The 12,912-nt window shown below is 46.9% G+C and overlaps 1 protein-coding gene and 1 long non-coding RNA gene across 9 annotated transcripts in view; one reads left to right on the top strand and one right to left on the bottom strand.

The window, feature by feature from the left end:
• Positions 1-12,912, bottom strand: part of LOC118378151 (myelin protein P0-like) — a 34,852-nt gene that overhangs the window by 4,419 nt on the left and 17,521 nt on the right. The window contains exon 6 of one of the 3 annotated variants that reach the window (XM_052476257.1): positions 1-2,110. This exon is cut by the window's left edge and continues 4,419 nt beyond it. The exons of 1 other annotated variant lie outside the window; for it this stretch is intronic. In XM_052476257.1, coding sequence (XP_052332217.1) covers positions 2,021-2,110 — 90 coding nt within the window. In that variant the 3' untranslated portion in view covers positions 1-2,020. One more of the 3 variants, XM_052476258.1, reaches the window with a different exon arrangement.
• Positions 2,726-8,226, top strand: LOC127910951 (uncharacterized). Of its 6 annotated transcripts, none has more exons than XR_008076978.1 (4): positions 2,726-3,762; positions 3,898-4,251; positions 4,295-4,423; positions 4,469-8,226. It is a non-coding gene; the product is annotated as an uncharacterized LOC127910951 (long non-coding RNA). The 6 variants fall into 6 exon arrangements; XR_008076979.1 differs by having other exon boundaries at positions 3,898-4,206; XR_008076980.1 differs by having other exon boundaries at positions 3,898-4,161.

Raw genomic sequence — 12,912 nt, forward strand, 5'->3', positions numbered from 1 at the left:
GGGTGTGGCCTGAAGGGGTGTGGTCTAAATGTGTGTGGTCTAAAGGGGTGTGGTCTATGGAAGCTGAAGCAGTCAGGTGGAAGGAAATCAAGACATTGAGAAATAAGATTCATAAAATCTTTTGGAGAGAAAGAGATAAGGGAAATGAGATAGAGGGGGAGAGAGAGAGGGGGTGAGAGAAAGAGACAGAGCGAGTGGGAGGGGAGAGAGAGGGGGAGAGAGAAGGAGACAGGGGAGAGAGAGAAAGAGACAGGGGAGAGAGAGAAAGAGACAGGGGGAGATAGAGCGAGTGGGAGGGGAGAGAGAGGGGGAGAGAGAGAAAGATAAATAGGGAAGAGAGGATGTGAAAGAGTTAGCATTAAAAGTTTTTAAAACCACTTGAACTGTTTCAATGAGAAGAGTCTGAATGCAATGTGTTCCACTGAAAGGAGGAAAGGGAAAGAGAGAACGCCAGTGTGAGGGCAAATGGCACCCTATTCCTTACACAGTGCACTACTTTTGACCAAGGCCCAGAGTGCACTATGTAGGGAACAAGATGCCATTTGGGACACAGATGGAAATAACAAATTGGGTTGTCCCTGTATCCAGGACCCTTGTGATGAGTGTCAGACAGACGTGGTAGAGAAATACTGCCTTGCATCAAATCTAAGATGACAGGATGGAAACAAAGCTTTTCAGATGTTATCCAACCAGCAGTCAGATGTTGTTATCCAACCAGCAGTCAGATGTTGTTATCCAACCAGCAGTCAGATGTTGTTATCCAACCAGCAGTCAGATGTTGTTATCCAACCAGCAGTCAGATGTTGTTATCCAACCAGCAGTCAGATGTTGTTATCCAACCAGCAGTCAGATGTTACATTACATTACATTTAAGTCATTTAGCAGACGCTCTTATCCAACCAGCAGTCAGATGTTGTTATCCAACCAGCAGTCAGATGTTGTTATCCAACCAGCAGTCAGATGTTGTTATCCAACCAGCAGTCAGGTGATGCGATCCAGAAGGCCTGTTTCCTGACCTGACACTAACAGTTAGTAGTCGGAGGGCTTTCATTGACTTATCATACTTTTGGAAGCACTATTGTGTCCATGTTCTCCTCAGTATTGTGTCTATGTTCTCCTCAGTATTGTGTCCATGTTCTCCTCAGTATTGTGTCCATGTTCTCCTCAGTATTGTGTCCATGTTCTCCTCAGTATTGTGTCTATGTTCTCCTCAGTATTGTGTCCATGTTCTCCTCAGTATTGTGTCTATGTTCTCCTCAGTATTGTGTCTATGTTCTCCTCAGTATTGTGTCTATGTTCTCCTCAGTATTGTGTCTATGTTCTCCTCAGTATTGTGTCTATGTTCTCCTCAGTATTGTGTCCATGTTCTCCTCAGTATTGTGTCCATGTTCTCCTCAGTATTGTGTCCATGTTCTCCTCAGCGTGGCATTAAGACCCTAATGATGATCGTTTCAGTTGTAATGGCTTAGATCTCGTGGGAAGGAATATACTGTACTAGACAGACTTAATCTGCCTCCCAAACTGCACCCTATTCCCTATATAGTGCACTGCTACCTATAGGGCTCTGGTCTAAAGTAGTGTACTATATAAGGAATAGGGTACTATTTGAGACGTGGCATTTAAGTTCATTAGGACCGCCTCTCCAAGACCCTCCTCTGCCTCTCTCTCCAGTATGATTTCGGACAGTATCATCCTCCGTTTAAAACCCCTGTCTGTCTCATTCACTTATAATAATAATAATAATATATGCCATTTAGCTGACGCTTTTCAGTTTTTTGGCGAGCTGGGACAGGAAACTGGCTGATTTGGCTGAGGCAGACCCACCCCCATTCCCCTCCCCCCCTTTGTCCCCCTTGGAGAGCTCCAGCTCAATGGTCATCAGCACCCTGTCAGGCCTCTCCCCCTTGGGTGAGTCCCCTCCCCCTGTTCCTGCTCTTCCTGGCTGTCTCAGTGCTTTGTGCTGGGCTGTGTGGGCTGTGTGGGCTGTGTTTTGGGGCTCTAGCTCTCTGCTCTCCGTATCCTATTTCTTATCCTTGCGTGACTCCTGCTTCTTCTTTTCTGAGGCGGCGGCCTTCAGCTTGGACGGGTCCCCGATGGAGAGAACAGGGACCTGTGGAGAGGAGGAGGGAACAGGGGAGGAGAGGAGTCACTTCGGCAGGAAAGGAGGAGTGTGACAAAGGAGAGAGGGGGAGAGGGAGGAGAGTGGAGGAGAGAGAGGGGGAGAGGAGAGAGGGAGGAGAGAGGAGAGGTGTTTTAGCACAGAGGACATGGGGGAGAGATGGCCGTGTTAAAAATTAGGAAACAGATGGATCAGGATTGAAGGTAGGAGGGAGGTATTTACATCAGAGAAGAGAAGAGAGGTACATTTAGGAGGAAAAGAGACAGAGAGAGGTACATTTAGGAGGAAAAGAGACAGAGAGAGGTACATTTAGGAGGAAAAGAGACAGAGAGAGGTACATTTAGGAGGAAAAGAGACAGAGAGAGGTACATTTAGGAGGAAAAGAGACAGAGAGAGGTACATTTAGGAGGAAAAGAGACAGAGAGAGGTACATTTAGGAGGAAAAGAGACAGAGAGAGGTACATTTAGGAGGAAAAGAGACAGAGAGAGGTACATTTAGGAGGAAAAGAGACAGAGAGAGGTACATTTAGGAGGAAAAGAGATAGAGGTACATTTAGGAGGTAAGGGGGAGGCAAGTGACGGGGGGAGGTCTCCAGAGCTGCAAGGGGTGACAAAACAAGCATCTTTGAGTTAGAGACAGGACTGATATGCATCTCACATTCAGCTTGTCACTGAATCAACACTGAATCGAGACTGAATCAACACATCTCATCTGCTACCCATCTCACATTCCGCTTGTCACTGAATCAACACATCTCATCTGCTACCCATCTCACATTCCGCTTGTCACTGAATCAACACATCTCACCTGCTACCCATCTCACATTCCGCTTGTCACTGAATCAACACATCTCACCTGCTACCCATCTCACATTCAGCTTGTCACTGAATCAACACATCTCACCTGCTACCCATCTCACATTCAGCTTGTCACTGAATCAACACATCTCACCTGCTACCCATCTCACATTCAGCTTGTCACTGAATCAACACATCTCACCTGCTACCCATCTCACATTCAGCTTGTCACTGAATCAAAACTGAATCAACAATGAATCAACACAATTCACACGTGCATCAGTTCACTCACTCATTCATCAGCACTGTAGAATGGACCTTGATAATGATAGCAAATAAGATATTTATGAAAACCCTCATCTTACTGCAGCTAAAGACATGTGAGTGGGCTGGGAAGGTAAGGCCACTGGAGAGAGAGAGGCCACCCACAGGTGGTTACTATTTATAGGGGTATATTGTAAGTAAGATGAAACTCAAGGGGTAAGGGCATAGGGTATATCCCAAATGTCCCCCTATTCTCTATATACTGCACTGCTTTTGGCCAGAACCCTATGGGCCCTGGTTTAAAATGAATACACACTAAATAGAATAGGGCTGCCATTGGGGACTCAGCCAGGGTCTTTACGGAAAATACAGCGGAGAAAAGTGGCTTCTGAGTTAGTGAAAAGGAAAAGGTCAGAGGAATCTAATTGAATGACTAAAAAATCAACTGTAGTAGAAATATACACTGGGCTTCTATGGACAGGGTACAGGGTAGGTACATGGCTCTAGTTACAGTGACTATGGACAGGGTACAGGGTAGGTACATGGCTCTAGTCAGTGACTATGGACAGGGTACAGGGTAGGTACATGGCTCTAGTTACAGTGACTATGGACAGTGTACAGGGTAGGTACATGGCTCTAGTTACAGTGATAATGGACAGGGTACAGGGTAGGTACATGGTTCTAGTTACAGTGACTATGGACAGGGTACAGGGTAGGTACATGGCTCTAGTCAGTGACTATGGACAGGGTACAGGGTAGGTACATGGCTCTAGTTACAGTGATAATGGACAGGGTACAGGGTAGGTACATGGCTCTAGTTACAGTGACTATGGACAGGGTACAGGGTAGGTACATGGCTCTAGTTACAGTGACTATGGACAGGGTACAGGGTAGGTACATGGCTCTAGTCAGTGACTATGGACAGGGTACAGGGTAGGTACATGGCTCTAGTCAGTGACTATGGACAGGGTACAGGGTAGGTACATGGCTCTAGTTACAGTGACTATGGACAGGGTACAGGGTAGGTACATGGCTCTAGTTACAGTGACTATGGACAGGGTACAGGGTAGGTACATGGCTCTAGTCAGTGGCTACGGACAGGGTACAGGGTAGGTACATGGCTCTAGTCAGTGACTATGGACAGGGTACAGGGTAGGTACATGGCTCTAGTCAGTGACTATGGACAGGGTACAGGGTAGGTACATGGCTCTAGTCAGTGACTATGGACAGGGTACAGGGTAGGTACATGGCTGTAGTTACAGTGACTATGGACAGGGTACAGGGTAGGTACATGGCTCTAGTCAGTGACTATGGACAGGGTACAGGGTAGGTACATGGCTCTAGTCAGTGACTATGGACAGATATTGCCCTATTCCCTTATACCCTATTCCCTTATACCCTATTCCCTACTTACTGTACCCTATCCCCTATCCCCTATTCACCGTACCCTATTCCCTATTCCCTATTCCCTGCTACTGCACACCAAAGGGTCAATCTGACTTCAATCTAGACTCTCGACAGACAGCAATTTCTGACACTCCATGATATATTCTGATCAACTGGCTTGTTCTTGTGTCATTACAACAGATCAAAGACATTTGAACAAATTCGTAGTTAGTAAGTTTTGCATTTATAGGGCAGTATACAGTGCACTACTTTTTACCAGTGCCCATACCTATACAGTGCACTACTTTTTACCAGGGCCCATACCTATATAGTGCACTACTTTTTACCAGTGCCCATACCTATATAGTGCACTACTTTTTACCAGTGCCCATACCTATATAGTGCACTACTTTTTACCAGTGCCCATACCTATACAGTGCACTACTTTTTACCAGTGCCCATACCTATATAGTGCACTACTTTTTACCAGTGCCCATACCTATATAGTGCACTACTTTTTACCAGGGCCCATACCTATATAGTGCACTACTTTTTACCAGGGCCCATACATATACAGTGCACTACTTTTTACCAGTGCCCATACCTATATAGTGCACTACTTTTTACCAGGGCCCATACCTATATAGTGCACTACTTTTTACCAGTGCCCATACCTATACAGTGCACTACTTTTTACCAGTGCCCATACCTATATAGTGCACTACTTTTTACCAGTGCCCATACCTATATAGTGCACTACTTTTTACCAGTGCCCATACCTATATAGTGCACTACTTTTTACCAGTGCCCATACCTATACAGTGCACTACTTTTTACCAGTGCCCATACCTATATAGTGCACTACTTTTTACCAGGGCCCATACCTATATAGTGCACTACTTTTTACCAGTGCCCATACCTATATAGTGCATTACTTTTGACCAGTGCCCATACCTATATAGTGCATTACTTTTGACCAGTGCCCATACCTATATAGTGCACTACTTTTGACCAGTGCCCATAGGGAACAAGGTGCCATTTCGGATGCAGACAGATAAATCAGTCAGAAGGTGACTAGGGAGGGGTGTAGGAGCTAAGTCCCTGCCTGAATACTAACACAGCTCACTGACAGATAGAGAAATTAGTCAGAAGGTGACTAGGGAGAGGTTTAGGAGCTAAGTCCCTGCCTGAATACTAACACAGCTCACTGACAGGCAGAGAGACAGGCAGAGAGAAGTAGAGAGGTAGAGACAGGTAGAGAGACGGGTAGAGATGGGTATAGAGACAGGTAGATTGGTAGAGAGACAGTTAGAGATGGGTATAGAGACAGGTAGAGAGGTAGAGAGACAGTTAGAGATGGGTATAGAGAGAGGTAGAGAGGCAGGTAGAGAGACATGTAGAGATGGGTATAGAGACAGGTAGATTGGTAGAGAGACAGTTAGAGATGGGTATAGAGAGAGGTAGAGAGACGGGTAGAGATGGGTATAGAGACAGGTAGATTGGTAGAGAGACAGTTAGAGATGGGTATAGAGACAGGTAGAGAGGTAGAGAGACAGTTAGAGATGGGTATAGAGACTGGTAGAGAGGTAGAGAGGCAGGTAGAGAGGTAGAGAGGCAGGTAGAGAGACATGTAGAGATGGGTATAGAGACAGGTAGATTGGTAGAGAGACAGTTAGAGATGGGTATAGAGACAGGTAGATTGGTAGAGAGACAGTTAGAGATGGGTATAGAGAGAGGTAGAGAGACGGTTAGAGATGGGTATAGAGACAGGTAGAGAGGTAGAGAGACAGGTAGAGATGGGTATAGAGACAGGTAGAGAGGTAGAGAGAGGTAGAGAGGTAGAGAGAGAGGTAGAGACAGGTAGAGAGGTAGAGAGAGAGGTAGAGAGAGAGGTAGAGACAGGTAGAGACAGGTAGAGAGGTAGAGAGAGAGGTAGAGACAGATAGAGAGGTAGAAAGAGAGGTAGAGAGAGAGGTAGAGAGGTAGAGAGAGAGGTAGAGAGGTAGAGACAGGTAGAGAGGTAGAGAGGTAGAGAGAGGTATATATTATATATTCACTTTGTATGTTGTCTACCTCACTTGCTTTGGCAATGTTAACACATGTTTCCCATGCCAATAAAGCCCTTGAATTGAATCAAATTGGTAGAGACAGATAGAGAGGTAGAGACAGGTAGAGAGGTAGAGAGAGAGGTAGAGAGGTAGAGACAGATAGAGAGATAGAGAGGTAGAGACAGTTAGAGAGGTAGAGAGAGGGGTAGAGAGGTAGAGAGAGAGGTAGAGAGGTAGAGAGAGAGGTAGAGAGGTAGAGACAGATAGAGAGGTAGAGACAGATAGAGAGGTAGAGACAGATAGAGAGGTAGAGACAGGTAGAGAGGTAGAGAGAGATAGAGAGGTAGAGAGAGGTAGAGACAGATAGAGAGGTAGAGACAGATAGAGAGGTAGGAGAGGTAGAGGTAGAGAGAGGTAGAGAGAGAGGTAGAGACAGATAGAGAGGTAGAGAGAGGTAGAGAGGTAGAGACAGATAGAGAGGTAGAGAGGTAGAGACAGATAGAGAGGTAGAGACAGGTAGAGAGGTAGAGACAGGTAGAGAGGTAGAGAGAGATAGAGAGGTAGAGAGAGGTAGAGACAGATAGAGAGGTAGGAGAGGTAGAGACAGAGAGAGGTAGAGAGAGAGGTAGAGACAGATAGAGAGGTAGAGAGAGGTAGAGAGAGAGGTAGAGAGGTAGAGACAGATAGAGAGGTAGAGAGAGAGGTAGAGAGGTAGAGACAGATAGAGAGGTAGAGAGGTAGACAGATAGAGAGGTAGAGAGGTAGACAGATAGAGAGGTGGAGACAGATAGAGAGGTAGAGAGGTAGAGACAGGTAGAGAGGTAGAGAGGTAGAGAGAGGTAGAGACAGATAGAGAGGTAGGAGAGGTAGAGACAGATAGAGAGGTAGAGAGAGAGGTAGAGACAGATAGAGAGGTAGAGAGAGGTAGAGAGGTGGAGACAGATAGAGGTAGAGACAGATAGAGAGGTAGAGAGGTAGAGACAGATAGAGAGGTAGAGAGGTAGAGACAGATAGAGAGGTAGAGACAGATAGAGAGGTAGAGAGGTAGAGAGGTAGAGAGAGATAGAGAGGTAGAGAGAGATAGATAGAGAGGTAGAGAGGTAGATAGAGGTAGAGACAGATAGAGAGGTAGAGAGGTAGAGACAGATAGAGAGGTAGAGAGAGATAGAGAGGTAGAGAGAGAGGTAGAGAGAGGTAGAGAGAGATAGAGAGGTAGAGAGAGGTAGAGACAGATAGAGAGGTAGAGATTGATTAAAGGATGGATCAGTTAAACATAAACTGATCCAAACGCTAACGACTAACCAGTCACCTGTGGCGAAAGAGACAGAGCAAGAGAAAGAAAGAAAGACAGGGGCTTCTCACGGCCATCTGGAGAGAAAATACGAAGGATAGACAGACAGGAGAAGGAGGGAGGTGTGACTGAAAGAAAGGGGGAGACAGCACCTGGATAAAGAGAATGTGAATGAGTCAGTGAGAGAGAGGAAGGAGTGTAGGGATGGAGGAAGAGAATGGTTGGGGATGGTGCGTTAGCTGGGATTAATATTACATGCACTGTATTCCAGTACAGCCTGATTGTGTGATGCTGTTGCTTCAGCCTCCAGGGCAGTCAGTTACTAGCTGTTCAACCTCCCTCCCTCCCATCATCCCTCGCTCCCATCCTCCCTCCCTCACATCATCCCTCCCTCCCTCCCATCCTCCCATCCTCCCTCCCTCACATCATCCCTCCCTCCCTCCCTCCCATCCTCCCTCCCTCCCATCATCCCTCCCTCCCTCCCTCCCATCATCCCTCCCTCCCTCCCATCATCCCTCCCTCCCATCATCCATCCCTCCCTCCCATCATCCCTCCCTCCCTCCCTCCCATCATCCCTCCCTCCCTCCCTCCCTCCCTCCCTCCCTCCCTCCCTCCCTCCCTCCCTCCCTTAGTAATGTTGAATGAAGAAGCCACACGATACCTGCATCCCAAATGGCACCCTATTGCCTATATAATAGTGCACTACTTTTGAATGGTACCCTATAACGGTGACTCCCTCCTAAAATAAAGGTCAAATAAAAATAACTAAAATACACCCCAAAGGGCCCTGGTCAAAAGTAGTGCACTGTATAGGGAATAGGGTGCCATTTGGGACGCAGGTCTCATTGTGCAAGCCCAGCAAACAGAAATAATGAAGATACAGTGGGGGATAAACATTGTGGCGAGTCAGCGTAGCACTAAATAAGGGCATTTTGATCAAACGGGACGTTTTACAACTGTAACTATACCCTATATATGAAAACAGTGTTTACATACTGTAGGTTTAACCTGTAAACGTGTTTACATACTGTAGGTTTAACCTGTAAACGTGTTACATACTGTAGGTTTAACCTGTAAACGTGTTACATACTGTAGGTTTAACCTATAAACGTGTTACATACTGTAGGTTTAACCTGTAAACGTGTTTACATACTGTAGGTTTAACCTATAAACGTGTTACATACTGTAGGTTTAACCTATAAACGTGTTACATACTGTAGGTTTAACTTATAAACATACTGTAAGTTTAACCTGTAAACATACTGTAGGTTTAACCTGTAAACGTGTTACATACTGTAGGTTTAACCTGCAAACATACTGTAGGTTTAACCTGTAAACGTGTTTACATACTGTAGGTTTAACCTGTAAACGTGTTTACATACTGTAGGTTTAACCTGTAAACATACTGTAGGTTTAACCTGTAAACGTGTTCACATACTGTAGGTTTAACCTATAAACGTGTTACATACTGTAGGTTTAACCTGTAAACGTGTTTACATACTGTAGGTTTAACCTGTAAACGTGTTACATACTGTAGGTTTAACCTGTAAACGTGTTACATACTGTAGGTTTAACCTGTAAACGTGTTTACATAATGTAGGTTTAACCTATAAACGTGTTTACATACTGTAGGTTTAACCTGTAAACGTGTTACATACTGTAGGTTTAACCTGTAAACGTGTTTACATACTGTAGGTTTAACCTGTAAACGTGTTACATACTGTAGGTTTAACCTATAAACGTGTTACATACTGTAGGTTTAACCTATAAACGTGTTACATACTGTAGGTTTAACTTATAAACATACTGTAGGTTTAACCTGTAAACATACTGTAGGTTTAACCTGTAAACGTGTTACATACTGTAGGTTTAACCTGCAAACATACTGTAGGTTTAACCTGTAAATGTGTTTACATACTGTAGGTTTAACCTATAAACGTGTTACATACTGTAGGTTTAACCTGTAAACGTGTTACATACTGTAGGTTTAACCTGTAAACGTGTTTACATACTGTAGGTTTAACCTGTAAACGTGTTTACATACTGTAGGTTTAACCTGTAAACGTGTTACATACTGTAGGTTTAACCTGTGAAGGTGTTTACATACTGTAGGTTTAACCTGTAAATGAGTTAACATACTGTAGGTTTAACCTATAAACGTGTTTACATACTGTAGGTTTAACCTGTAAAGGTGTTTACATACTGTAGGTTTAACCTGCAAACATACTGTAGGTTTAACCTGTAAACGTGTTACATACTGTAGGTTTAACCTGTAAATGCATTAATATACTGTAGGTTTAACCTGTAAACGTGTTACATACTGTAGGTTTAACCTGCAAACATACTGTAAACCTGTAAACGTGTTACATACTGTAGGTTTAACCTATAAACGTGTTTACATACTGTAGGTTTAACCTGTAAACGTGTTACATAATGTAGGTTTAACCTGCAAACATACTGTAGGTTTAACCTGTAAACGTGTTACATACTGTAGGTTTAAAAGAGAGCAGCCATAGAGAGGAGAAATGAATCACGCATGGGGAGAGTTTATATTTCAGAAACCTTTGGCTTTGTGTTGTATTTATGCAGCCAACCTCTGGGCGTTGTGAGGCATGCCAACGACCCAGTGCTACAGAACCCTGCCTCTAACCCCTGATACTGTGATGACCTCCAGCCACATGCCCACGACCCAGTGTTATAGAACCCTGCCTCTAACCCCTGATACTGTGCTGACCTCCAGCCACATGCCCACGACCCAGTGCTATAGAACCCTGCCTCTAACCCCTGATACTGTGCTGACCTCCAGCCACATGCCCACGACCCAGTGTTATAGAACCCTGCCTCTAACCCCTGATACTGTGCTGACCTCCAGCCACATGCCAACGACCCAGTGCTACAGAACCCTGCCTCTAACCCCTGATACTGTGATGACCTCCAGCCACATGCCCACGACCCAGTGCTACAGAACCCTGCCTCTAACCCCTGATACTGTGCTGACCTCCAGCCACATGCCCACGACCCAGTGCTACAGAACCCTGCCTCTAACCCCTGATACTGTGCTGACCTCCAGCCACATGCCAACGACCCAGTGCTACAGAACCCTGCCTCTAACCCCTGATACTGTGCTGACCTCCAGCCACATGCCCACGACCCAGTGCTATAGAACCCTGCCTCTAACCCCTGATACTGTGCTGACCTCCAGCCACATGCCCACGACCCAGTGTTATAGAACCCTGCCTCTAACCCCTGATACTGTGCTGACCTCCAGCCACATGCCCACGACCCAGTGCTATAGAACCCTGCCTCTAACCCCTGATACTGTGCTGACCTCCAGCCACATGCCCACGACCCAGTGTTATAGAACCCTGCCTCTAACCCCTGATACTGTGCTGACCTCCAGCCACATGCCAACGACCCAGTGCTATAGAACCCTGCCTCTAACCCCTGATACTGTGCTGACCTCCAGCCACATGCCCACGACCCAGTGTTATAGAACCCTGCCTCTAACCCCTGATACTGTGCTGACCTCCAGCCACATGCCCACGACCCAGTGCTACAGAACCCTGCCTCTAACCCCTGATACTGTGCTGACCTCCAGCCACATGCCCACGACCCAGTGCTACAGAACCCTGCCTCTAACCCCTGATACTGTGCTGACCTCCAGCCACATGCCCACGACCCAGTGCTACAGAACCCTGCCTCTAACCCCTGATACTGTGCTGACCTCCAGCCACATGCCAACGACCCAGTGCTATAGAACCCTGCCTCTAACCCCTGAAACTGTGCTGACCTCCAGCCACATGCCCACGACCCAGTGTTATAGAACCCTGCCTCTAACCCCTGATACTGTGCTGACCTCCAGCCACATGCCAACGACCCAGTGCTATAGAACCCTGCCTCTAACCCCTGATACTGTGCTGACCTCCAGCCACATGCCCACGACCCAGTGTTATAGAACCCTGCCTCTAACCCCTGATACTGTGCTGACCTCCAGCCACATGCCCACGACCCAGTGCTACAGAACCCTGCCTCTAACCCCTGATACTGTGCTGACCTCCAGCCACATGCCCACGACCCAGTGCTACAGAACCCTGCCTCTAACCCCTGATACTGTGCTGACCTCCAGCCACATGCCCACGACCCAGTGCTACAGAACCCTGCCTCTAACCCCTGATACTGTGCTGACCTCCAGCCACATGCCAACGACCCAGTGCTACAGAACCCTGCCTCTAACCCCTGATACTGTGCTGACCTCCAGCCACATGCCCACGACCCAGTGCTATAGAACCCTGCCTCTTACCCCTGATACTGTGCTGACCTCCAGCCACATGCCCACGACCCAGTGTTATAGAACCCTGCCTCTAACTCCTGATACTGTGCTGACCTCCAGCCACATGCCCACGACCCAGTGCTATAGAACCCTGCCTCTAACCCCTGATACTGTGCTGACCTCCAGCCACATGCCCACGACCCAGTGTTATAGAACCCTGCCTCTAACCCCTGATACTGTGCTGACCTCCAGCCACATGCCAACGACCCAGTGCTATAGAACCCTGCCTCTAACCCCTGATACTGTGCTGACCTCCAGCCACATGCCCACGACCCAGTGTTATAGAACCCTGCCTCTAACCCCTGATACTGTGCTGACCTCCAGCCACATGCCCACGACCCAGTGCTACAGAACCCTGCCTCTAACCCCTGATACTGTGCTGACCTCCAGCCACATGCCCACGACCCAGTGCTACAGAACCCTGCCCCTAACCCCTGATACTGTGCTGACCTCCAGCCACATGCCAACGACCCAGTGCTATAGAACCCTGCCTCTAACCCCTGATACTGTGCTGACCTCCAGCCACATGCCCACGACCCAGTGTTATAGAACCCTGCCTCTAACCCCTGATACTGTGCTGACCTCCAGCCACATGCCAACGACCCAGTGCTATAGAACCCTGCCTCTAACCCCTGATACTGTGCTGACCTCCAGCCACATGCCCACGACCCAGTGT

This window comes from Oncorhynchus keta, chromosome 23 (assembly GCF_023373465.1).
Source record: "Oncorhynchus keta strain PuntledgeMale-10-30-2019 chromosome 23, Oket_V2, whole genome shotgun sequence".
NCBI lineage: Eukaryota > Metazoa > Chordata > Actinopteri > Salmoniformes > Salmonidae > Oncorhynchus > Oncorhynchus keta.